General features: G+C 45.8%; 1 protein-coding gene across 2 annotated transcripts in view; it reads right to left on the bottom strand.

The window, feature by feature from the left end:
- Window positions 1-27,621, bottom strand: part of TDRD12 (tudor domain containing 12) — a 105,503-nt gene that overhangs the window by 20,674 nt on the left and 57,208 nt on the right. For both annotated transcript variants that reach the window (XM_089319565.1, XM_089319566.1), the window contains 11 exons: window positions 18,774-18,834; window positions 18,302-18,409; window positions 9,974-10,159; window positions 8,279-8,435; window positions 7,746-7,873; window positions 6,187-6,378; window positions 5,821-5,949; window positions 4,212-4,329; window positions 3,455-3,594; window positions 3,119-3,339; window positions 992-1,091 (listed from right to left, as the gene is read on the bottom strand). In XM_089319565.1, the coding sequence (XP_089175691.1) occupies window positions 992-1,091; window positions 3,119-3,339; window positions 3,455-3,594; window positions 4,212-4,329; window positions 5,821-5,949; window positions 6,187-6,378; window positions 7,746-7,873; window positions 8,279-8,435; window positions 9,974-10,159; window positions 18,302-18,409; window positions 18,774-18,834 (1,540 nt within the window). The remainder of the gene's footprint in view (window positions 1-991; window positions 1,092-3,118; window positions 3,340-3,454; window positions 3,595-4,211; window positions 4,330-5,820; window positions 5,950-6,186; window positions 6,379-7,745; window positions 7,874-8,278; window positions 8,436-9,973; window positions 10,160-18,301; window positions 18,410-18,773; window positions 18,835-27,621) is intronic.

Raw genomic sequence — 27,621 nt, 5'->3', positions numbered from 1 at the left:
TTCTAGACATGCTCAGTTTAGCTTAAAAATATTATTATATAAAAGAATAACATAAATCAGAATTAGAAAAGCTTAGAAATGAGTGACAGAACTCAGGAAAGAATGAGGAATTAAAGAAAAAATTATTTCGATAATGAAAACCATAATAGTTTGCAAAACAGCCCCACACGTAGGTGCGTCTGTGTCCTAGCATTCACAGGGGCTCTGCAGATGAGGAGATGTCGTGGATAGGCCGGGTCGGGGGTGGGCCTTCTCCAGGGGGCACAGAAAAAAGGGGGAGGGCGGTAAGGAGGCTGCGGCAGGGATGGGGGCGGTGTGGCTCCGAGCAAGACACACCAAGGAATGGCCGGGTCAAGAGAAGCTGGAGAGACAGCACAGGCTGTCTTCTGGCTGTGGAGGGAGCACGGCCCTGCCAACACCTTGATCCTGGACCTCCGGCCTCCAAAACCATGAGAAAGTCAATGGGGGCTGTTCTAGGTCACTACTGCTGTGGTAACTTGCTACAGCAGCCCTAAGACACTAACACAACAGACAGTGTCTTATGGAAAGAGGTGAACGGGAGGAAATATTTTAACGCAAAAAGAAATGAAGACATCTAGAATTCAAAGAAAATGAACTCTTTAACTCAGCCATTCTATTTGTATCTCAAGAATTTTCCTCAAAGGAATAATCTTGGATGTTTTGAAAAGATTCATGTAATCAATGCATTATTTTTAATAGCCCCAAATGGAAACAATATTTTAAAAATATAACTGAAAAATCCAATCCCTAAATTTTCCTCCATTTGGCTAATTTGACCTTGCTTTTACCAATAAACTGGGGCCCTGGAAGGAGGCTGCATCTAGGGAGCCAGGCCACTTGTCAGATAAGCAGTTGTCCCCTAGCACTGACTACCCAGTCCTAACTGCGTTCTGGAAGATTCTGGTCCTCAGGAGCACCTTCACGGAGATGGCATTACTCAGCGGGAAAAAGGATCTTTACCAGAACTTACTTTAATGTATCCAGACACGGGCAGGGCTTGGTTGGATAATTTCCTGGGCATGTCCATTTCTGGGTTAATGTGGTGTCGGTCAGGACAGATCCTTTGGTCTCTGAGAAAAAAGAGAACACTAAATTTTTATAACCAGAAAAACACCACTAACAATTGTTGCCACAAATTTGTAAGTGTTCTTTAGAAAATTAATCTACCATCATCAGAGAATTTTTCTTCCAAACACCTTAAAAGTTAAGTAACCACGACTCATACTTGATATAACACAACAATATATAAATAATTGAAAGGTTTCTAAAATTTAACACTGAATAATAAAGAATTACTTGATTACTTTTCTAGAATACTCTTTTAAAAAAAGATTAATTTATTTGAAAGGCATAGTGACAGAAGGAGAGAGAGGATCAATTTTCATCTGCTGATTCACTTCCCAAATAGTCACAACAGCCAAGTCTAGGCCAGGCCAAAGTCAGAGGCCTGGCACTCTATCTATGCTGCCCATGTAGGTGGCAAAACTTGGGCCATCATCTACTGCCTTTTCAGGCACATTAGCAGGGAGCTGGATCAGAAGCAGAAGAGCTGGGACTCAAATCAGCACTCTGATGTGGGATGCTGGCATCAAAGGTGGCAGCGTACCCTGCTGCGCCACACGCTGGCCCCACGTAATAAATGGTGAGGGAGCATCATGTGCAAGATGGCAACTCTGCCCTGTTTCCCACCAGACACACAAATTGACAAGTGTGGATCTCAGACTTAGATGATACAGCTAAAACTACAAAGTTTCTGGAAGAAAACATAGGAGAATGTCTTTATGGCCAGAGATAGACAAATATTTCTCATGTAAAAACATACAAGACAGCAACCCTAAAAGGCTGCACCAAACCAAGTGTCTGTTAATGAAAGGGCTACTGAAAAGAGTGAAAAACTACAGCCAGACTGAGAGAAGACATCCTCGATGCATGTCCCAGATATATACACACATCTGTGTGTATATGTATGTATGTGTGCGTATATGTGTATATATATGTGTATGTATGTTATATACATGTTTTATACGTACACCTATATATGTGTATATATAGTCACCACCCATAAATCAGTAAGAACAAGATAAATGCCCTCATTTATTTACTTTTAATGATTATATTTATTTATTTGAGAGGCAGAGCTACAGAGAGAAAGGGAGAGACACAGAGAGAGGTCTTCCATCTGCTCAATGGCCACAGCTGAGCCATTCTGAAGCCAAGAACCAGGAGCCTCCTCTAGGTCTCCTATGTGGGTACAGGGGCTCAAGCACTTGGGCCATCCTCTACTGCTTTCTCAGGCCACAGCAGAAAGCTGGATTGGAAAAGCAGCAGCTGGGACTAGAACCAGCACCCATATGAGATGCCGGCACTGCAGGCAGATGCTTAGCCCACTATGCCACAGTGCCAGCCCTCAAAAGCCCCCAATTTAAAAACAGTCAATAACCTGAACAGGCATTTCACAAAAAGAGGATAGTCTAATGTCCCACAAGCATATGAAAAGATGTCTGACCTCACTGTAGGGAAATCCAGTTAAAGTCACTATAGTGGTTTGCCACTATACCCGAAGGTCGGGTAGCGCAAACTGTGTTCTACAGCCTTCAGGATCCCAGTAGGTTAACCACCAGGAGGAGGTGGCTGGACACCCATCCTGTGACCTAGCAATTCCACTCCTTAATAAAGACAAAGAGAAATGGATGCAAATTTCAACACGAAGACATGAACAAGGCTGCTTGTAGCAGTTTTCACACACAATAGCCAGAAACCAGCAACAGCAGGAGGGACACACACACATTGTGACAGAGTCACAGAATGCAACACTCAGCCACAAATTACACTCAGTAAAATACAGAAACCACAACGACAGACAGGTGTTGCTGACCCTGGGTTGAGGAAGAGACCAAACACAAAGAGTACCTACCACAAGTCCCTTTATATGGGGCTCAAAGCAAGCAACATTACTCCAGGCTGACAGCTGCCGAGAGGGCAGTCACCTCTGGTGCCCCTCAGTGCTGGGAGGGTGCACGCGCCCAGCGGTAAACTCAGCAGCTGTGCACCTGACGGCATGGGCTACCTCCCTTTTAGAACAAGAACACAGGCTTACTTGCAAAATCCAAAAGCCTTAAGGTATGGACAAAGCGGACTTGTGGCCTTCTTATCTTCTTTGGCTTCCAGAACCCCTGCAGTGAACTCGTACAGCTCCGATGGGACTTTGGCATCTGCTCGCTCCAAGTAGCGCAGGACGCCCATGGCATGGCTCGCGTTTCTCTCCGTCAGCAGCAAGACAGACTTGGTCTTCCTGTCTCCCTGTTCTGCAGGAGAACCCTTAACACCGGGGTGAACACAGGAATGGGGTCACCCACACCAGTCTAAATGGGGAAACGTGTCATTACATAGAAAACCACCGTGACACCCTGAAGATAATAAAAAGTAAGCAAACCTGTTCGGTTAAATTCTGAAAATGATCAGACATGCAATACAGGCGTCCACCAAAAACTTTTGGCGAGGAGGGGAAGCTGAAGTGAATCACACATGTGGCATCAGTGATGGCCAAGAGTGGTATGCAATCGTCCGTCAAGGCTGGGGGAGAGGATTCCAACAACCGCACGTGAGCCGGGCACGAGCCGCTCCAGAAACCACACAACACGACACTGCCGTGTGCGTTTTACTTCACACTTGCAAAGAAACTCCCTTCCCACCGTTTTTGTCGAAAGTGCCGTCGCCTGTGGTAATTGAACTCTAGAGAGAAGTGGCCTCCCTTCCAGTTCAACAGTGCCTCTTTCTACTCCAATGCGCAGGCTGCCTGTATGCTTTTCACTTACTTCGTGCATCTAGCCTTTCGTATTTCTGATGTTCAACGTAACTATCATTCACAACACATTTCGGCACAGGCATGTATCTGATAATGATGCCTACAGGCCTACTCACCCACCCACCTACCCAACAGGGATCTGCCAGCCACAACTCCAGGGAGAAAGTCTAGACTGAGGGTTTCTGCCGGTTACCAACCTGAGAGCCCGGGGGGGCCCTAGATTCACCTCAACAGGAAAATCATAGCAGAGGTTAATCTCCAGCTTAAAATTAACATTACTAACTCCCAGACAACCTGGGAAAGAATGAGAACTCTGGAGATGAGAAACATAAGTACAAATGAATTAAAGACAGGATTCCTATTAACTAGAAATTAAAACACTTACCTAGGACAATGTGAGAGCCAGAACTCAACCTCTTTTTCCACTGTTCCAAAACACTTCTTAAGTTAAAAACCATTTCTTTGTGCATTTTCAAGCAAAATATTGAATTGCTTTCTACTACCTAAACGAGAAACCAAAGAGGCCAGTTCACAGTCAGGGACAAGCTTGAAGCCACTTGTTCCATCAAGAACGATCAACATAAGGACTGGAGTTGTAGTGTAGTGGTTAAACCAACACCTGTGATACGGCATCCCACATGGGCACTGGTTGAGTCCTGGCTGCTCCACTTCTGATCCAGCTCCCTGTTAATGCACTTGGGAAAACAGCAGAAGACAGCCCAAGTACTGGGGGCCCTGCCACCCAGCTGGGAGATCTGGATGGGATTCTGGACTCCTGGCTTCTGTATGGCCCAGCCCTGGCTGTTGCAGCCATTCGGGGAGTGAACCTGCACAGGGAAGCTCCTTCTCTCTGTGTCTTTCCCTCTGTCTCTGCAATTCTGCCTTTCACATAAAAAATAATTTTTTTAAAAAAATAATTATCAACATAAGCCACTTTACATTACCCAGGAAACTACTATCTCCCTGATTAGGCATTCTTACTAATGAGATGACTAAGTTTTGAATAAATGTATTTTCCCAATTTTGTAATCTATCTATATCTAAAAACCCGCTGAAATATTATTTTGATAAAATATTTTCATTCCCTTTTAAATGACATGTATATATTTATGTATGTAATATACAAAGTATGGGTGTGAATGTATATGTGTACGCACATCAAATACACAGCACTTTTGTTAACAAGCACTTTTTTTTTAAGAGATGGAGACGGAAGGAGCTCCCATCTGCTGGTTTACTCCCCAGACGTCCACAATGGCCAGGACTGGGCCAGGCCAAAGCTAGGAGCCCAGGAATGCAATCCAGATAGGTGGGTATCAGGAACCTAACTCCTTGAGCCAGCACCACTGCCTCCCAGCGTGCTTTAGCAGAAAGTTGGAATCAAGGGCCAGAACCAGGACTCGAACCAGGCACACCAAAATGGGATGTGGGCATCCCAATAAGGTCAAGCCCCGCCCCAAGAAGGGCTTTTGAATTCTACCTTCTAGGTCATCACTGTAGAAAGGTAGATGTGTAACTCACTCCCTGTATCTGGCTTTGTTTCTATATTTGAGCACTTATGTAGACAAAATCAGATCAAACTGAATATATCCTAAGTCAGTTTATCTGGTTCTTGTAGCCAACATCTGATCTTTCTAGCTACACAGTAACTGTCATCTTCTCAATCTTCTTGAAGGAAGGGGACACAAAATGTGGGCATTTCTTCACAAGTGGGACCCTCTCCCTGCTCTTCCAGACAAAGCGTGAGCACTGCTCCCCAGGGGAGCGCTGCTACAGTGCGAGGCTGGCTGCACCCCTGGGGCGCCAGACCCACTGCCAGGCCTCCAGGCACCAGTGCTTCCGGGAGCAGAGCCCACTCCCCTGCTGCCTGATGTTAAACTTGTGGACTCGGATTTCCCCCATTGCATACTCAGCTCCCCTAGTCATTTTCTGACGACCTGAGATTCAACCACAGTTTAAACAGCGGGGACATTTTAACGTGTGGTAGGGCTCACCTTAGACACCATGTCTGCTTCAGCCACGGAGCAGGTGAAGATCAAGGTCTTCTGTGTCTGGCTTGGAATGAAATCAAGAACTTGGAGTAAAGTAGAAGTTTTTCCACTCTCCAGGCAAAGGTGCACAACCTAGTAATGACATACAATAGTATCATCTTCTAAAAGTTCAAGGCGCTCCAGTTTCACTTTCTGTAAGTAAGTTCTGATTCTCAAAGGAAATAATACCTAGGAAATCAATACAAATTTATACATAATCACAAATTTGTGTATCAAATCAAATCAGAGTGTAATGGTTTAATATCAGCCCATGTAATGCAGCTGCTTGCTGTGTTCATCAGCCCTGCTCCCCTTCCCCATGGCCGCTACCTGCTGGACGTTGCCGTAGAGGGCAGCCTCTTCCATGGCCGTGATCACAACACAGGGGTCGTTCAGGAACTCTCTGATTAAATGCGCTATATGTTTGTTCCAGTGAACTCCAACTGCAACGATCTGATGAGGTGCAGACTCTCTTTCTTCAACGTCAATATTTTTTTTAAAGTTATCTAATATAGCAAGCATCTAAAAAATCAGTATAATTCATTTCATTTTAAGAGAGAATAAGCTGGTTTGACAGAACATAAAATATAAAATGGAGAAAATGTTAAATTTCAAGTCAATAAACGTCCAAAAACCCCCACTCTAAAAAAAACCTGGAGCACCAACAAAGTCTTGGTACATACGTGTAACAAAGGATTAGATGTTCATACAGAAACCTCCTTTTTTTTTTTTTTTTTTTTTTTGACAGGCAGAGTGGACAGTGAGAGAGACAGACAGAGAGAAAGGTCTTCCTTTGCCGTCGGTTCACTCTCCAATGGCCGCCGCGGCCGGCGCACCGCGCTGATCCGATGGCAGGAGCCAGGAGCCAGGTACTTTTCCTGGTCTCCCATGGGGTGCAGGGCCCAAGCACTTGGGCCATCCTCCACTGCACTCCCTGGCCACAGCAGAGAGCTGGCCTGGAAGAGGGGCAACCGGGACAGAATCCAGCGCCCCTACCGGAACTAGAACCCGATGTGCCGGCGCCGCTAGGCGGAGGATAAGCCTAGTGAGCCGCGGCGCCGGCCCATACAGAAACTTCTAAAAACTGGTGACAAAGATCATCCCACCCACAGAAGGTAAAGAAATGAATATGCAATTCATAGAGGGATGGACACAATGTTCAACGCAGGGAAATACAAACCAAGCTAAGGAGATCTCACTATTTACTAATTAGACTGCAAAGCAAGCTGGGCCCAGGAGTGCGGGAGCAGGGTCGGTGACACAGGGGGAGTGTCCCTCGGTCTGTGCTTTCACAGGCAAATGTACAGAAGTAACCCCAGAGGAAAAAAGTAAGATCTTTAGCCAAAGACATATACAAACTAGGTTAAGTGTCCAAAACTAAGACAATTTTGGAGTAAATTGTGTTACACGCATGTGACTCAGTGCCATACGGCCAATGAAAATCATGCTGCAGAATAGCAACTAACAATACAACAGTGTTAACTGCAAAATGCAAGTTACAAAACTGTACCTAAAATATGTTCTTGATATAAAATATATGCATCAACGAAAACAGGAATTAAGAAACAAAATACTTCAAAACAGTTGAAGCAATTCCTCTGAATGTGAGATTATGAATGTGGGGCTTTTCCCTGGTCTCTGCTCAAATTCTCTAAATTAAGAATTCCTGCTTCCATAATCAGAAAAATACTAAATATTCAGAAAAATCTCCTGGTAAAGAACTGCTTCTCAGTGAGAACTTTAACAGTGGGAAAGAAATTCCAGATACACATTCTCTCCATCACAGAAGTCACAAGGGGAAGGGGGCTTGGATTAGCCGCTTTGCTCCCCACGGGACACCGCCCCGACCCTGCAGAGCGCTCAGGACTGCAACCCTTCGCGTGGCCTACCTGCTCGTTAGCTTCCGAGAACAGCACTTCCACCTCATCCAGGACCAGGTGGCAGAGCCTGAGAAACAGCAAGCTCTGGTCCGTGAGCAGCCGCAGCAGGCTCTGTGGGGTTGTAACAATCACATCACCTGCATTTTCAGAGAAAAAAAAAAATCAGATTTTCCACAATTTCTCTAACATTTCCTTTACTAATCTTCCAGTGTTTTTCAAGAGGCGGTTTGTCTACTCAGGTGGGTGCGGCCAGCCCCTGCCCACTGAGGCTCGTCCCTGCCAGTATCCAGTCCAGTGCCTGGGCTCCACCAGGCTTCGTGCTCCTGAAAGGCAGGCAAGGCTGGAGTCCACACCACGTGTCCAGCACCTAACACACTCCACATGCTCAACAAAGAGCTGCCAAATGAACGAATTCACACCGCTGTCTCAAGGTCACCCACTGGTGACTGATGGGGAGTGAGGGCCCCGTCATCACACGGCCCGCTGGGCAGGGATCCACCATCTTCCACAGGAAAACCCAACAGCCCGGAAAGGACGCTTACACCCCCTGGGCAGCTTCAGATTTTTGGCTTCGTCTTTGTGGAGTCCGATTGTTAACAACATGGGATGAAGAGGCCTCGAGGACTTGCTATAGTCTTCCAATAATTCAAAAGTTAATTGGGCCTTTTTCCACCCAGGGCACACGATGACTGCAAGAGGCTGCAAAGACAAGCAAATTCAAGTAATTGTGGACACTGGTTAGGAATCCAACTTAGTGTATGGAAACATCCAGAACATCTCCCTGCACAGCATAAGCCTCTCACAAGTTTTTACAACCATCGTCATTGAAGAGTTCAGCAAAATTCATTAGACTGAGACACACTGAGTGAGATTTCCCTAGGGCTTAAACCTAGTACTTCACAAGTTCTCACCGAGTCCTCCGGACACTCCTTCACGGGGGGGTCTACTGTTACTCCATCTCACAGATGGCAGGTCTGAGGCACAGAGAGGTAAGCCAGCTGCCCAAAGCTGCACAGCTAGTACACGGTAGTCTGGCCCCAGACCCCTCAGTGCGAGGAGGCACCACTGAGAAGGGCCTTCCCAAAGGCTGACACCTCTTCCTGAGGAGACGCCCTTCCGACCTCGGCAGTCCACCAGCCCCGCTGCCAAACACCCTCCCGGACACATGCCCTCCACTGACGAAGACAGAACCCAGGTGAGTGCAACTTCCAGGCAGAGGGCTGAGAGCGGGGCAGCCACAGAGGTGTGGAGAAAGCAGGGGGGGCACGAGGAGGAAGATCTGGACATCCCTTTCTCTTTAACCTAAGTGGCATCTCACCAGCACGGCTCAGCTGTTCACTAGTTCGGGGATAGACACGCATGCATTCGTGGTGACTGTGGTGACCGTGGTGACCGCACAGTGCCTAAGATGCCACTTGGGATGCCCACATCCCATCATCAGAGTGCCTGGGTTCAAGTCCCAGTTCTACTTCTGATTCCAGTGCCTGCTAATGCAGACTCTAGCAGGCAGCATGTGACGGCTTCAAGAACTTGGGTTCCTGCCATCCACATGGGACATCTGGATTGAATTTTGGGCCCTTGGCTTTGGCCTGGCTCAGTCCTGGCTATCAAAGGCATTTTGGGAATGAACCAGTAGATGGAAGATCTCTGTTTATATCTCTCTCTTCCAAATAAATTAAAAAGTGGTTAATTACTCATTTGATTAAATCAATATATAATATGATGCACATGTCCAAAGGGCAATCATTAAACTGCATAGCATAATTAGAAAACAAACTACTGCATGTTTCTGCCTACTATCTGTCACCTGACGACGAGTGGCAGAACTACTTGTACTGCACCCTTTGTGCCAGAGATTTCAGATCCATCAGTTCACCCATAAGACAAAACCCAGTAAGGGTAGCTGTCTCTGCCCACCATCATTCGACTCTAATACTCAATTCCTTTCCATCCCATCATCCTTCTCAGTTATTTTCAGATCCCCTCATGTGGTCAAAGCAGGATTATAAAACAATATGGTTGTTATGAAATAATTTGAAGAATGTATAACAGTAGATACTTATATTCTACTTCTACCTCTTGTCAGCTGTTAAGAATTTACCCAAGTAACTTTTCATGAGTTAATGTTCTTATCTATAAAATGGTGAAAACAAACTGAGTTGTCACTAGACCATCACCAACAGTTAAAAATAAACACTGAATCCACTTTGTTGGGAAACCAAACAATCTCAACTTACTCCGTTTCTACTTGGCAGCGACTTGTAGCAGCCCCCCGTTTGCAAAATTGTGAGAACTGGTGGGAGGTACAGCAAAGGGTCATTTCCACAGTGAGAAATGACCACCACATCGCAGCCACGCGCTATGGGAGGCCACGAGTAGGATTCCGTGTGGCTGGGTCCAGGGTACTTGTTTCTTTGAAGAGTCTACGAAACACAAAACCCCAAAACCACAATAAAGTACAGGAAACCAACAAAAACTCCATGTCATTGTTCACTTTAGTCCAATAACCACTACAGATTAGCCTCTACTGAATATGGTATTCCCCATAGGTGGCACACTGACCTCTGCTTCAAGCACTCTGGGACATCAGTGTGGCTCTTCCTCCCTATTTGTCTAATAATCAGTCCGTCTATCAGCTTCACTTGGAAGGCTTTTTAAAAACACACTTCTATGTGCTCCTTTTCCTACGTCTCCGACACTAAAATCCAAATGTTCCACCGGCTTTCCAACCATGTCAGGATCTCCCCAAGGCTGGGCTCCTCAGCACCCTTTCTCTGTGACCTCCTCCTCCCCGAAGCCACTGCGATCCAGGCTGTTTCTATGCATTCAGCATTCGACTGCCATCCCGGGAGTTCCCTTCTTGGCTTAAGCCTTCGCTCTGATGGAGAACAGGGGATGTACATTCTGTGGAGCTCTGAACATCTGAAGGCGTTTTCAGTCCACCTCTCCCCTCCCTGACATAATGAGGAAGGGACTCACTTCTCACCAGAGGGCTCAAGGCCACACCCCTTGTTCTTGCGGAGACATCCGAGATCATTCCGACTGCTGGTCCTGGGAGGACCAGGTCCTTTTCTTCTAGAAGCCTCCATGATCTCCAAGACCCCTGGGTGTAGCTGCCTCACAGCCACACATCTGCCATCCTCTGTCCGTGATGGCAGACTAACCGCTAATTTGCAGAGTCATGGCCGCAGGCGGGACAATGGCCACAGCTCACCCTTCAGAGAACCATCTGCCCCCTTCCATCTCTCTCTAGAAATCCCACTTTCAGACCTTGGACTGGTCAAAAATCTTTTTTGTTTTTTAAAATTATTTCCATCTCTTTGCCTTTGTGGTTCTACTTTGATAGTTAGCTTCTCTTTTATATCTCAAACCAACTGCTGATTTTGAAAGTTTCTGTAATTGCTTGGATTTCCATGTTTTTATTTTCTCACTGTTCCTTTTTTTATAGCACCGTGTCATGTTAACTGGATGCAGTTTTCTTCTCTGATTCTGGAGGATCCTTTTACATTCTCACATGTTCTTCTATCTTGGCATTGTCTATTTCCTTCAGAGTTTGGTCTCTCTTGTTTGTGAACTACTGCAGAGGCCAACACTAAAACCTGGCTAGAAGCTTGGTGGGTGGGACAACCTGTCATCATGTGAGTGTCATGTCACTGAGGGAATGCAGGCCAGGAGGTGGGCATCTGCACTGGGAGAATTCCAGACAGAATCATCTAGAGGCTACTTCTCCAGGGCCATGTGGTTTTTCCAGAAAGAGTCTCCAATCTCTCTCTCCTGGAAACAATACAAACTGGCTCTGCATGTTCAGGGAACAGGGCAGGAAAGTTCACAGCCTCACTCTGTCCACTATCATCGGCCACAGTGCACCACTTGTTTTTCCATCTTCGAAAGGCCTGTAGACACTTCTGTCCACTAATACCTGTCTCTCTTTGTATACATTTTTTCCAGAAACCTTTTATTTAAGGACCATACACTTCATGCAATTCATAACTTTAGAAATATACTGATTCTTTGCACAGTACCCACCCTCCCACCCCTTTTCCTCCTCTTTCTCCTATTCCCATTGTTATTTTTTACTAAGATCTACTTTCAATTAACTATAATCATATGACTAACTCTATACTAAGAGTTCAAGAAATTGCATGAAAAAAAACTGTTCTTCAACAGTTAAGACAAGGGCTATTCAAAGTCACTGTATCTCAGAATGTCAATTTCACTTCTATAGATTACCTTTCAGGTGCTCTATTGGTTATCACAGGTCAGGGAGAAAATATGGTATTTGTCTTTTTTGGGACTGGCTTATTTCACTAAGTATGATGTTTTTCAGTTTCACTCATTTTGTTGTAAACAACAGAATTTCATTTTTTTAATCGTTGTGTAGTATTCCATTGTGCACATATCCCACAATTTCTTTATCCAGTCGTCAGCTGATGGACATTTGGGTTGATTCCATATCTTAGCTATTGTGAATTGAGCTGCATGTAGTATGTCTTGAAATCTGGTATTGTGATGCCTCTGGCTTTGTTTCTGTTGTATAAGATTGCTTTAGCTATTCAGGGTCACTTGTGTTTCCATATGAATTTCAGCATCATTTTTTCTGTATCTAAGAATGTCTTCGGTATTTTGATTGTTATCACAATGAATCTGTAAATTGCTATCAGCAGTATGGACATTTTGATGATATTGATTCTTCCAATACATGAACATGGAAGATTTTTCCATTTTTTCTTCCTCTCTTTCTTTCTTTAATGTTTTGTAATTCTCATTGTAGAGTTCACTGATATCCTTGGTTAAATTTATTTAGAAGTATTTAATTTTTTTGTGGCTATTGTGAATGGGATTGATCTTAGAATCAAGCCATGGCATTGTCTATGTATACAAAGGCTACTGATTTTTTGTGTTGATTTTTTATCTTGCCACTTCACCAAACTCATTTTTATGAGTTCCAATAGTTTTAATGGAGTCTTTTGGATGCCCTATATATAGAATCATTTCATCTGCAAACATCCTCCTTCCCAATTTATATCCTTCTGATTTATTTTTCTTGTCTAATGGTTCTGGCTAAAACTTCCAGGATTATACGGAATAATGATGGTGATAGTGGGTATCCTTGTCTGGTTCCAGATCTTAGTGGGAATACTTCCAACTTTTCCTCATTCAATAGGATGCTAGCTGTGGGTTTATCATAAATTGCCTTGATTGTATTGAAGAATGTTCATTCTATACCCAATTTGCTCAAAGTTTTTATCATGAAAGGATATTGTATTTTATCAAATGCTTTCTCAGCATCTATTGAGATAATCATATTGTTTTTGTTCTTCAGTTTGTTAATGTGAGGTAGCACATAGATTGATTTGTTAATGTTGAACTATTCCTGCATACCAGGGATAAAACCCACTTGGTCCTGGTGAATAATCTTTCTGATGAGTTGCTGCATTCAGTTGGCTAGTATTTTATTGAGGATTTTTACATCTATGTTCATCAAGGAAATTGGTCTATAGTTCTCTTTCACTGTTGTGTTTTTTTTCAGGTTTAGGAATTGAGGTGATACTGGCTTCATGAAAGGAGATTGGGAGGTTTCCCTTCATTTCAATTGTTTTGAATAGTTTGAAAATAATTGGAGTCAGTTTTTTAAAAGTTTGGTAGAATTCAGCAGTGAAGCCATCTGGTCCTGGGCGTTTCTTGATCAGTTATTACTGATTCAATTTCCATCTTGGTTTTTGGTTTGTTCAGGTTTTCTATGTCTTCATGGCTCAATTTAGGTAGGTTGTATGTATCCAGGAATCTATCCATTGCTTCTAGGTTTCCCAATTTGTTGGCATATAGTTCTTTGTAGTAATTTCTGAGATTCTTTTTATTTCTGTGGTGTCTGCTGTTACATTTCCTTTTTCATCTCTGATTTTATTGTTAGGTCTTCTCCCTCTTTTTTCTCTTTTCCTTTTGGTTAGTTTGGCCAATGGTCTGCCTGTCAATTTTGTTTATTTTTTCAAAAAACCAGCTCTTTGTTTCTCTGGGTTTTTTTGTTTGTTTTTGTTTTGTTTTTTATTTTTTTATAGGTAGAGTTAGACTGTAAGAGAGACAGAGAGAAAGGTCTTCCTTCCATTGGTTCACCCCCTAAATGGCCACTACGGCCAGCGCTGTGCTGATCTGAAGCCAGGAGCCAGGTGCTTCTTCTCAGTCTCCCATGCGGGTGCAGGGGCCCAAGCACTTGGGCCATCCTTCACTGCCTTCCCGGGCCACAGCAGAGAGCTGGACTGGAAGAGGAGCAACTGGGACTAGAACCCAGTGCCCATATGGGATGCCAGCGCCACAGGCGGAGGATTAACCAAGTGAGCCACGGCACTGGACCCTTCCCTGATGTTTTGTACTGCTTGTTTCAATTTTGTGGTTTTTTTCTTCTCCATTTTTAATTATTTCTTTTCTTGGGGCCAGCGCCGTGGCACAGTGGGTTAACACCCGGCCTGAAGCGCTGGCATCCCATATGGGCACCAGTTCGAGAAATGGCTGCTCCACTTTCTGTCCAGCTCTCTGCTATGGCCCAGAAAAGCAGTAGAAGATGGCCCAAGTCCACAGGGTCCACCTGCATGGGAGACCGAGAAGAAGCTCCTGGCACCTGGCTTCAGATCGGCACAGTTCTGGCTGTTGTGGCCGTCTGGAGAGTGAACCATCGGATCAAAGACCTCCCCCTCTCTCTCTCTGCCTCTCCTCTCTCTGTGTAATTCTGACTTTCAAATAAATAATCTTTAAAAAATCATTTCTCTTCTCCTACTAATTTTGGGTTTAGTTTGCTGTGGTTTTTCTAGGTCCTTGAGATGCAATAATAGTTCATTATTTGGTGCCTTTCTAATTTCTTGATGTAGACACCGAGTGCTGTGAACTTTCCTCTTAACACTGTTTTAGCTGTATCCCGTAAGTTTTGATGCATCGTCATTTGCTTCCAGAAATTTTTTGATTTATTCAATGACCCACTGTTCATTCAGGAGCATGTTGTTCAGTCTCCATGTGTTTACCTATGTTCTAGAGATTCTTGAGTTGATTTCCAGCTTCATTCCACTGTGATTCAAGAGGATGTATGGTATGATTTTGATATTTTTGAATTTGCTGAGACCTGCTTTATGGCATAACTTGTGGTGTATCATAGAGAAAGTTCCATGCATTGGTGAGAAGAACGTGTATTCTGCATTTGTAGGATGAAAAGTTCTGTAGATATCTGTTAGATCCATTTGGTATGTAGTGTCAATTAACTGTGTTATTTGCTTGTTGATTTTCTGTCTGATCTGTCCATTGCTTAAAGTGGGATATTGGAGTCCCCCATTACTACTGTATTAGAGTCTATGTCTCCCTTTAGATTCATTAACATTTTTTTAAGCAACCAGGTGACCTGTAATGAGGTGCATATACATTTATAATAGTCACATCTTCCTGTTGAACTGATCCCTTAATCATACATAGTGCCCTTCTTTGCATATTTTAACAGTTTTTGTGTTAAAGTCTATTTTGTCTGATATTAGGATGGCTACACCAGCTCTTTTTTTGTTTCTGTTAGCATGGAATATCTTTTTCCATCCTTTCACTTTCAGTCTGCGTGCATCTTTCTTGGTGAGATGTGTTTCTCGTAGGCAACAAATAGATGGGTTTTATTTTTTAATCCATTCAGACAGTCTGTATCTTTTAACTGGAGAGTTGAGGTCATTTACATCCAAGGTGACTAATGATAAATAACGACTTGACTTGGCCCTGCCATTTTTCCATAAATATTCCTATTGTTTCCTTTGTACTTTTACTGGGAGATTTTTTGCCTTCACTTTCTTTCACAGTGATGACCATGTTTTGTGTTTCTTTATGTAGCAACTAGGACTAGAAATGGTGCCTGCATGGGATGCCAGCACTGCAGGAGGCATTTTTACCCACTACACCATAGCGCCGGCCCCAACATATTCTTTTAATTTCTGTTTGTTATGGAAGGTCTTTATTTTACCTTCATTCATAAATGACAGCTTTGCAGGGTACAGTATTCTGGGTTGACAGTTTTTTTCCTTTTATAAACTGGAATATATCTCACCATTCTCTCCTAGCCTGTAAGGTTTCTGATGAGTAGTCAGCTATGAGTCTAACTGGAGATCCTCTGAAAGTAACCTGGCATTTCTCTCCTGCATCTTTTCCACATGTTTTACTGTAGGGAGTTTACAATTTGTCACAGTGAAGATCTTTTCTAGTCATGTCTATTAGGAGTTCTATGTGCTTCCTGTACTTGGACATCCCTTTCTCTGTCCAAATTGGGGAAAGTTTTGTGTAATTATTTCATTAAAAAGGCCTTCTAATCCATTCTCTCTTTCCACAGCTTCAGGAACTCCTAAGATCTATCTATTGGGTCGCTTATGAGTATCCCATAAATCTCCAACAGTGTTTTTTAGTTTTCTAATTTCTTCTTCTTTTTCTTTTGGTCTGAATGTAAAATTTCCAGATACTTATCTTCATATATTCTTTCTTCTGTTTCACCAAGTCTGTTGTTAAGGCTTTCCAGTACATTTTTTATTTGACCTCCTGAATTTTTCATTTCTAGTATTTTGATTTCTCTTTGAATAGTCAATTTCATGGGAAAATTTTTCATTCATGTCATGTACAGATTTCTTTACCTCTTGAATTTGCTTCTGATCACTTTTAAGTAATTCTACAATCAATTTTTTGAATTCCATTTGGCATTTCATCAATCTCTTCATCTTTACATTTTAGTACTGAAGTGCTATGTTCTTTGGGGGATGTCATGTTATCTTCCTTATTCTTGTTTCTTGAATTGCTGTTTATTATTAGGCATCTGTGGTGACAGTTTTTGTTCTTATTTTTTTCTCTGTGATGGCTTTTATCTTTGGACTATGCCTTTGTGGAGTGTCTGCTCTTTCAGTGAATATATACAGGCATGAGTTGGGTGTAGTCAAGAAGTTCTGTTCAGTGCTCCAGGGTGAGGGGAGTCCCCAAGGTTACACCCATGTTGGGCATGGTAAATATTTATTATTATTATTATTATCAGAGGGGAGGTTTATTCTGCTCTGTTGGTGTAGACTCAGCTCATCACCTCCTCTCCTCAAAGTAGACCAATGCCTGGGTGCTAGCCCTAGTAGATACAATTTTCATCCAAGCTGCCACAAGAACACCCAAAGGATCTGTGCAGTTCTCGGTGTAAACCCGGATCCTGAAGCAGTGACCCTCACTAGGCAATCGGGGAGCCCTGAACATGTGCAACCGCCCACAGTGACTGCCCCAAGTCCCAGCCACACCCTGCGCCCTCCCATGCAGTCCCATCCTGGCACACAAGGCTCCCACAGTTACAAGTCCCCAGTACCCTGTCAGTTCTCCCAGCCAGACTCAGGCATCTCCTCTCAGCTGGTTGCTGGGCATGCAGACATGAGCTGGAGCAGCTGTTACGTATGTTCACTGGCTAGTTACAGGGCACTGGTGCCAGGTGGTTGTGCACAGAGAAACGCGCCCCATTTTTTTCCCTCTAGGTTGGCAGGTATACTGTCCTCCACAGGGCTCCAAGTTGGATTCACACCAGGCTCTTCCCACAGCTTTATCACCATTGGCTTGGGCTGCTGCAGTCTGGTCTCACCTCACTCTCCAAAGCTGGTGCTGAGGCTCTCGGCTGCTGGGGTCCTGAGTTGTGCACATCTACACCCTCCACCTAGGTCCGTGGTGTCCCTCTTAATTTGTATGGAGTTTCCTCTGCCATTTTCTCTTCCCTGAGATTGCACTCTCTCCACTTCTTTAACTATCTTCCCCTAGTCTAGAGCAGTAAGCTCCTTCCATAATACACCATCTTGAAAACTCCTGTATCCATTTTTTAAAAAAATATTTTGAACCTTTCTTTTCTACCAGGAAGTAATCATACATGATGAATTTGCCAAGTGAAAGCATCGTCTGTGAGGCAGTTTGGAGAAGACCAATTCAGAAGTACGTGTGTTACATCTGCCCTGGCCACTGGCTGTTCCTTGGAGCCCCTTTTCAGAGGCACATTTGAACATGGGCTTCGCAAGGCTTGCAGTCACAAAACAGCTTCTCCCAAAAGTACTGTTCACTTAGACTCAGCCTGGGCTGAAGAGTCAGTGAGAAGTTAGCAGCAAAAGCTTAGGGGAGGGGGCCAGCACTGTGGCGCAGCAGGTTAAAGCCAGCGTCCCATATGGGTGCCGGTTCTAGTCCCAGCTGTTCCTCTTCCTATCCAGCTCTCTCCTATCACCTTGGATAGTAGTGAAAGATGGCCCAAGTCTTTGGGTCCCTGTACCCATGTGAGAGACTCAGAAGAAGCTCCTGGCTCCTGGCTTTGGATAGGCACAGCTCCGGCCATTGCAGCCATCTGGGGAGTGAACCAGTGGATGGAAGACCTCTCTCTCTTCTCTACCTCTCTCTGTAACTCTTTCAAATAAATAAAATAAATCTCTAAAAAAATTATTTAAAAAAAAAGCTTAGGGGAGGACTTCAAAGCAAAGTAGAACCATAGATGTGTTTATGAAGAACTCCATGCTGGAGGAGGACGGTGCCTCTTCAGGAGTTGGGTTCACGAGTGCACTTACCTTTTTCAGGTCTGCTGAAAGAGGGGACGTGTCAATGGTCAAGCAGGGCTCGATCCTGTTCCAGAGCACTGCAACAGGCGGTTGCACAGCCGACTTCAACTTCTGCAACTAAGCAGATACAGGCATCACACAACCATGTCTGCCCTGAAGTACAGGGTAGCAACAACTTTACAAAACTGAAAAAAAAAAAAAAAAAAGTTCACAGTGTGAAAACCCAAGTCCATTAACTTACAAAATGCACCCACACTGCCAAGTTGAAAACACAATAACCAAATACCTAAAGAAGTTAAAAAAAAAAATAACCATTTCTTTAAAGCAGTGATTCACTGGGTAATTTCTGAAAAGGTGTCTCCAGGTAAAGTCCTTCATCTATGAGTTTCTCTCCTCATACCAAGTCTGGAGGGAGAAAAGTGAGGGACTGACAGAGAAAACTGTTCCCTCTCTCTTCTAACATTTTTAGGGCCTGAAATACCTGCTGTAGATCAGAGATTCCATCAGCTCTCAAAGGGTCCGGATTTAAGAACTGCAGTAGTCTGCAAAACAGTTGAGAAGGAACGACCTGAAGGAAAAAGTGTTTGTTTCCTCCCTTGCATTGTTATTTTAATTCTTCCTAAGTAGAGGTAAAATGGACTACACATCCCAAGGCAAAGCTATAAAATCATGGCTTGCCCTGTTGTGTCTGGTTTATGAAGACGCCAGCCCATGGGAGCCATGCCAGCTGCATGCTTCCCACTTCCCACCCCGAGCCTGCATCTGTGCTGCAGCAACCCTGGGCCTAGGCCCTTGTGCAGAAAGGGGGCCAGACCATGCTCGGGAATGACTGGTCTACTTCAGTATCTTTATTCTATGGCTGAGAAGACAGGATCAGGGAGGACTTGCCCACTACAGCTTCTGCTAACTCAGAGAAGAAAATCAACACTGCTTTCCTTCAGCCTAGGCCCCAGCCCCAAGTGGGTAAGGACTAGTGACAGCCACAGAGAACTCACAAGCCAGAGGAGATCACAGATGGTGGATCTCTCTCTCTCTCTCTCTCTCTCTCACACACACACACACACACACACACACATACCCAGGGGTCCTCTTTCCTGAAACTTCATTCCTGGAAATGGAGTTGCTTAATGCACAAGCTACAAGACCCAGATGTCCACTCACTGATGAAAAGACAGAGAAAATGTGCTGTATCCATGCAATAGAATATTACTCAGTCATAAAGAAGAACAAAGTACTCATCTATACTATGACAGAGATGAATTTTGAAAGCACTGTACTGAATGAAAGAAGTCAGTTACATATATTACATGTTTCCTTTTATATACAATGGTCAGAATAGGAAAACCCACAGAAAGTAGATCAGTGGTTGCCAGGGGCTACTGCAAATGGATCCGAGTTTCTTTTTGTGCTGCTGAAAACATTCTGGAATTAGACCATGCTCATGGTTGTACAAGTCTCTGAATATACTAAAGCCACTGAACTATGTACGTTTTAAAGTACATGAGGGTGGGGCCGGCACTGTGGCTCAGTGGGTTAACACCATGGCCTGAAGCGCCGGCACCCCATATGGGCACCAGTTCAAGACCTGGCTGCTCCATTTCCCATCCAGCTCTCTGCTATGGCCTGGGAAAACAGTAGAAGACGGCCCAAGTCCTTGGGCCCCTACACCCGTGTGGGAGACCCGGAAGAAGCTCCTGGCTTTGGATTGGCGCAGTTCTGGCCGTTGCAGCCAATTGGGGAGTGAACCATCTGATGGAAGATCTCTCTCTCTCTCTGCCTCTCTTCTCTCTGTGTAACTCTGACTTTCGAATAAACAAATCTTTAAAAAAATAAAGTATATGAGGGTACATCAAGAAGTTCATGGAAAATGGAATTAAGAGATAGAGTCTTGATACAAAACATTTTTGAATTCCATGTATAGCTTTTTGCAAAATATGCATTCCTGTGAACATTTTGAAGACCCTTATTAATACTTTACAGGGTAAACTCTTGTTATATACTATCTCAGTAAAGTTATTTTTAAAGACAAAGAGAGAATCATAGAAGAGACAACATTCCAAAACAAAACCTTACAAGACAGAAAACAGATGGGCAGGTGGTTAACTGCCATGGCCAACCCAAGACAAATGATGCTGAGCTAGCCACAGGAGGCTCAACTCTATCTACACAGAGAAATCTCCAGAAAGTCCAGGGTTGAGGACCAGGCTCCTTTGGTTATGGCAACATCACAGGGAACTAAACAAAGAGGGCAATCTCTGGATCCCCTGGTTCTTCTCAGTGCTCCCACCCTAGGGTACTATCAGGGGCTGGTTCTTGGGAGACAATGAAAGCAGTCTTCACACTGGGGCACCAGAGGCACAGCCGAGGAGGAAGTGTTACCAACTCCAGGTTCTCTGACTCACTTGCAAGCAGCATTTGGCAAGAGGCCACCGTGCAACCCAGACAAGGCTTACTGGGGGCTTATCCTCAAACACTAGAGACAGCACAGCAAGAAGAGGTTTCGCCACCCGACTCCCTCACGGGAGCTGAACAGGTACTTTTACAGGGTTGAGGAGGTGTGAACTCCCCACACACAGCGTGTGGATCAGCACCCAGACTGCACTTCTCCTTGGCTCATTCTCCTTGGCACATGCCATTTTCGTTTGGTTTGCACTTAGCTCAGTGCTCTGTGTAGGTGACTATGGGTTTCTGTACACATGACACACTCAAAAAACAGTGTGCTACTCACTACCATCACCCCAGGAAGGCCACATACGGGTCACCCAGGGGTGTTCTGGGCAGGCATGCAGACTGGGGAAGTTCCTATCATGGCAGTAGGGGATCTTCTGCAGTCAGGGTTTAGATAGTCCTTGTTCCTGACTGGTTTGGAGCTGGGGATGGACACACAGTAAGTCAGGAAGAGCTTAAGGAGAGGGGGACAAAGGTCTCATCGTGTGTAGTGCTGTCTGCTGAGGAAGGACAGCTGAACTCTAAACCTTGGAGGTGTAAAATCCCTTGCCCTCAATTAGACCTTGGCTCTTCTGATGGAGGGGTGGGTGACAGCCCCAGCCAGTGTCAGCCTGACACAGAGCTGCTGGAGCTCATCTGTTCTTCCCTTGAGGAGATGTCTCAGCTCCATCACTGGCTCGCAGTAGTAGGTGGGCTCCTTGGGAGCGGCCTATGGGGCTTAGAAGAGACCTGCTTTACTGGGAGAGGTAGGCCCAGCTGGGGACTCCTTTGCATTTTACTGCAGTAAGGGTGGCCAAGATCCCTCAATAATGGTCCTTTCCACTCTAAGTTGTAAGCAAAACCTGGTCCCCTGGTTGAAACTGGGCATGGGATGATGTCTCCTGAGGAGTTGGCAAACCTGCGCTCCATGTTCCAGGATGACTCTCGACCTGTCCCAGGTTGATCAGGCCCCTGTCTGTGAGGTCAGTGGTAAGGAAAGGTCTTCCACACATCACACCCCTGGGGGCAGTGTGGACCCTGAGGATTGCTTTGGGAAGCTTTTGGTCCATGGTTTGTGTGTTTCTTGGCAGAGCTTGGCTATGGTTTTCTCAAGGATGTGATTCATTTGCTCAACCTTTCCAGTACACTCGGGGAGCCAGGAGGCATGTAACTTATGGCATATTCCTGGGGGCCTGAGAGGGTCTGGGCAACACTTGCTAAGAAGGATGGCCCATTATTACTCTGGAGGGATTGAGTCTAAAATGAGGGATTATCTCCCAAAAGAGGAGTCTACAAAGTTCTACGGCCTTTTCAGTGCAGTGGGAAGGCACCCTCCACTCTGTAAAGGTACAGGTGAACACCAAAAAGTACTGGAGTCCAGATCTAGGGAGCATCTTGTAAAACCCATCTGTCAGTCTTCTGGGTGTGTCCCTCCATGGTGGAGTGGTTTTATCAATGAAGGTAAGACAGGATGGTCTGGGGGATTATTGTGGACACATGACTTCACAGGGCAGGGTCACCTACTTTATGGTTTTTCCCTGTAAAGACCCCATAGATCAGTTTCTACCAGTTCTCTCTCCCACAGCGGGCAGCATCATGGAAGAGTTTAATGAGCTTCTGTTGGTCTGATCCTGGGAGAACTCCACTATTTTTGAGGAACCACTGATATCCTCATCTCGTATCCCAACCTCAGCCTCCTCATATTCTTGCTGGGGCTACTGGGGATGGCTGGGGAACGTGGAAGGATCTATTATTGGGGTCAGCACCTTGTCAGGCTCCGCAGGCTGATCCCCCTCCCCCGTTTGGTGGCCTTCTCTTCCTACTGTTTCCCTGGTCCACGCTGGATGCATCCTCTCAGTAAACAACTGCCACCTGCTGAGGAAGCTGAGCTGCCTCTCAAAGAAGCATGATTAGGTCTTCATGTTTAATACCAGAGTTTTCAGCTCATGACATTCCCCTTTCCTACCATATGGGTGGTGTGGGCATGCAGTTACCAGAAACCTGTACTTTGAATAGGTATAAATATTGAATGTTTTACTTTTTCCCAATTATAAGGCCTGAATCTGAGCGATCAGTTTGTCCTCTTGGTCTGAGGTTTGGGGTGATAGTGCTCCTGCTCTATGGCATCAGTTAAACTCTCCACAGCATAGCCTGCCACCCACACTGCTCCCTCTGTAACAGCCCTTCCATCCGTGTGCCATTCAGCACGCAGGTTCTCGAGGGGCTCGTCCCAGAGGTCAGGCCTGCTAGAGGAGGTCTGTCTTACAGTGACGCTGCAGGCCCCTCACCTGGGCTGGACAACACACTGACGCTGCAGGCCCCTCACCTGGGCTGGACAACACACTGACACTGCGGGCCCCTCACCTGGGCTGGACAACACACTGACGCTGCGGGCCCCTCACCTGGGCTGGACAACACACTGACGCTGCGGGCCCCTCACCTGGGCTGGACAACACACTGACACTGCGGGCCCCTCACCTGGGCTGGACAACACACTGACGCTGCGGGCCCCTCACCTGGGCTGCAAGGTGGACGCATGTTCAGGTTTAAGAGTCTGACAGACCTGTCAGGGCAATCTGGTAGAAGTCTTCTTCCTGTCAGCCAATGGTGCCCTTTGACTTCTAACACTGTCTGCACCTGTTGAAGGGTTTGTGCCTCTATGGGTTGTCCCAGCATCAATTTAGAGGCCTTGTTGACCAACAAGGGAATGGCAGCTCTGTTCTTAGGCAACTGGGCTATCCCTGAACCAGAGAGCTCAGTGGTTCTGAAAAGAATGCACCAGTCTCTGGATAGGTCTTAGCCTTTGAATCAGAACTCCTAAGGCAGCTCCTAACCTACCAGACATAAAAATGAATGGCTTTTCTAGGTTTGGAAGTCCTAGAGCCACGGCGTAGCCCAGCTCTGGCTGTAGGGCCTCCAAGGCCTGCTAGCATTCCGGGTTCCAGAGGTACTTGCTCATCATGCTTTCATGCTTCACATAGGGGTTTTGCCAATAATCCATAACTTGGGATCCAGATGCAGCAGAAACCTGACATTCCCAGGAATCCCTGAAGCTGTCCTAGTTTTGGGCACCAACAGGAAATAACTGCTTTTTTCTATTCCACAGTTAGGACACAAGACCCTGGGTCTACATGTAGACAAACTTGGGCTTTTGAGGGGGAGACTTTGTACCTTATTTATTTTTTATAGTATTATAATCAGAATCTCACTGAGAGGGGCTGGTGATCACAAACCATCTACCTATGATACTAAGGACCATTTTTAGGGTGAGTTCTCTCAGTTCTGTAAGATGGTCCCAAATGGTGGGTCTATCTCTGAAACTCTGAGGAGGCATGGTATAAGTGGACTGTATAGTTTCCCGAGTGTCCAGGTTTCTATACACAAAGGCAAAAAGGTATTAGGACTCTGAGTTAAGAGGAATTAATTTAAAAAGGCATCTTTTTGGTTCAGGACAGTATATAAATGAACCTTTCCTCTCCAGGTATCTGAGTAAGTAGAGTGTATGTGTTTGGGATAACATAGTGACAGGAAAAACCGCCTCACTCACTACCCACAGGTCCTATACTAAGCAGTACTCCCCATTTGGCTTCCTGACTGGGAGAACCAGGGTGCTGCAGGGTAAACTGACAGGCTTAATCAATCCAAGCTCCAGGGACTTCCAGAGCAGGGGCAGATTCCTTTCGTGGCCACTGTCTGATGGGTACTGTCTCTTTCACGGATATTCTACTGGGGAAATGTTATGGGCTAGCCCTGGGGTGGAAGTGTCCCATACAGATGGGTCTACTTGATCTTTAACACTCTCAGGAACACTGGCATGTTCTGGGTTCTTGGGGTTGAGAAGTACTGACAGGCAGCTGCCTGTGATGGCTCACCATCATTTGTACCTGGTCCTTTCTAGGGAGACAGCAACCCCAAGTTTAGCTCAGGAACATATAAAAGGGAGTGGGTTAGACTGGTCTCATAGGCAAGGGGGGAAGTAAACTCTTACCTTAGGTTGACTGTCTGCACCTGTTACCATGCAGTCGCAGTTGGAGAGGGGGCCGACAGGATGAGTCAGGACAGAGTAGGCGGCTCCGGTGTCCACAAGGAACTCAGTTCCCCTACCTGCCACTTCTAGAGTGCCTGGGGTTCTGCTGGAGTGATGGTGAAGGATCGTGCTGAAGTCGGAACCGAGCAGGTGCCTGGGTCTCATCAGGAGGTGACTGCCTGCCTCCCATCCAAGAGGCTGGCCAGGAGGGGTCTCTTGCCAGGGTCCCCCAGTGGCCCTCTAGCCTGCAATAGGCACTCTGGCTGCATCTGTGGCTGGTGTACCCTCTCTGGTTGTCTGGTCTTCTGGGCTTTTGGGGGTTCCTCCTGGAGTGGCTAATTATTTAGGGCAGCAGAAAGCTGCACCACTTTAGCCAATCTATTACCTCTGCTCATCTCCTCTGTCCTGTCTCAACTGCTGGAAGACCCTGAAGTCCTCCTCCGCCATGATCAACAATCGGGTCTGAGGTCCTGCCTCAGTGTTTGTTTCTTCTAATGTCGGGGCTGCCTGAATGATAAAACACCCAGCAAGTAAGGCTCACACTCAGCAGTCGGGATCTGTGCTCATGTATTTCCTAAAGGCCTCGGTGAGCCAGCCCAAAAAGCTGGCTGGTTCTCTTCCTTTTCCTGAATGGTCCCTGTTAACTGTGTCATAATTAACAGGCTGCATCACACACCTTTTCATCCCCTCTGTTATAAGGCAATAAGCTGTGCCATCCTGTCTCTCAGTCTGATCTACAATCCCACTGTGTTCCTGATCTGGAACCACTCTGTCCCTACCTGGGATACTGAGTGGTGACAAAACTGGTTGCTCGTTCTCTGGCCTTCTTGAGGAAATGCACTGGGGGCACAACAAACAACAACATCTTGCCTAGTAAGAGGGTCAAGCTTAGCTTTGTAAATTCACCTCTAAACCTCCACTATCTCAGAAAGCCAGCTAAACTGTTCTTGAGGTAGTCCCAGCTCAGTTACTGAGAAAGAAGCATGGACTTTGGGACTCCACCTTCCCCACCTGCTACTCCTCTTAAAGGAAAGCAGTCTGGGTCATAGAAGGTGGGGTGGGAGAGAAGACAGCTGTTTCTGCAGCCCAGTGGAGGCCCATCAGGAAGGGGACACAGGTGGGTTGTTCCTGATGGTGGTTGTGAAGGGGTGGAAGGCATGGAGGAGGTGACACCAGGGTTAGCGTCTGGGATGCCAACAGGATGAGGACAAACTGGTAGAAGCCAATGGGGGTCAAGGAGCTGGGGTTCTAAAGATGAGGTCAGTAACTAACGGTCAGGGACTGCAGGACGGGGTGCCTAGGAACAGCAGCCATGCAGCCTCAACAGGAATCATGAAGCTTGGGATCCCGACAGAGCTTCAAAAAAATCTTGACCACAAGGAATTTCTCCACATTTTCCCTCAAAACACAAAAACCCAGTTAAAGAATGGTGTTATAAATTAGTGACCTGTTCATGGGCCATGTCTCTTGATCCTCTCCCTGTACTGAGGTCATACCATGTTGAATAAAAAGTAACTTTTTCCTTTTTAGCCATCCAACCTAAACTGTTCCCAAGTGTTTAAGACGCAATCCAGGGGACAGTGTCTGGGATACTTGAAGTGTTTCCCATATGGGCCCTTCAATGGAGTCTGTGGCCTATTATTAAAGGTCCTGGGACTGGGTATTGTCTCCACCAGTGGGCAGCTATCCGTGAATACAAGCACCCTGGTCCTGACCCACCTGCAGATATAAGCAGCAAGAAACAAAGTAACAGTCAAGACCAGAGAGGCAGAAGGATCAGGAGGAAAAATCTCAAATCTGCCTCTATGGACTCTGTGTGGTAGGGGATGATCCCCACCAGTTCTCCATGATCCCTGCTGGGTGATATCCATGGGGCACCTGAATCTGAATGGCTTAGAAGCTCCAGCCACCTTGCAGGTAGTGGGAGCCGTGGCTGGAGGGCAGGAGCAAGATGATGTCCTGGGAGGCAAGATCAGAGTAAAAGGATATCGACTGGGAGTTTTCAGACAGGACTAAACCAAAACCAAAGCTGCAGCTCCAGCAGTCAGCTGTGTTGATTCTACCCAGTAACCAGAGTGCACAGGGGCAACCCACCTGTCCCCTGCTGCGTGATCAGTGCCAGGAGCCAACAGTTTCAACCCACCCCACGTGATGTCTGCCAAGGTGCCTTAAATCAAAATCCAAAACTAAAACCAAAAACCAAGCCCGAGGACTTAAAGAGGAAAAAGAGAGGAAAGAAAAACAGGTGAGAGGAAAGAAAAACAGTGGGTGGGGTAAGCTGGGATTCTGGGAGGTCAGAGAACTCTCCAACAGCAGAGACCCTGAAGCAAAGGCACAGGCAGCCACTGCCCCACTGAGAGAGGGTTCCATCTGTCTGTACACCCACCAACCCTCACCTTCCCCAAGGGGAAATACTCCCTTTGCCAGGTTCCAACCAGAAACATGTTACTGACCCCAGGTTCTTTGGCTCACCTGCAAGTATCAACGCACAAGAGGCCAATGTGCAACCCACACAAGATTCGTTGGGGGTTTTGTGTTGGAGCACAAGGTGGAAAGCATGGCATGAAGAGGTTCTGCCAACTGGTTCTCCAACAGTAGCCGAACAGGTGCTTTTATGGGGTTGGGAAGGTATGGTGGCTCCCTGTTGGCACAAAGCATTTTGGTCTGCACCTGGCTTAGTGTCCTGTGCAGAGGTGCTCTTGTGGTTTTGTTGTTGTTGTTGTTGTTGTTTTTTGCACACAACACCCTCAAAATGGTGGCGTTACTACCACCACCCCAGGAAAGTCACCTATTGTTGCATGAGTTACAGGGGGCAGGTACAGGTTGAGGAAGTCCTTTAGCAGGGCAGCAGGGGTCGTCTGTGGTTAGGATCTGA

The sequence above is a fragment of the Oryctolagus cuniculus genome, chromosome 18 (assembly GCF_051225735.1).
Source record: "Oryctolagus cuniculus isolate XC-2025 breed Fujian yellow rabbit chromosome 18, ASM5122573v1, whole genome shotgun sequence".
Classification (NCBI taxonomy): domain Eukaryota; kingdom Metazoa; phylum Chordata; class Mammalia; order Lagomorpha; family Leporidae; genus Oryctolagus; species Oryctolagus cuniculus.
This window is presented reverse-complemented; position numbering and strand designations above follow the sequence as displayed.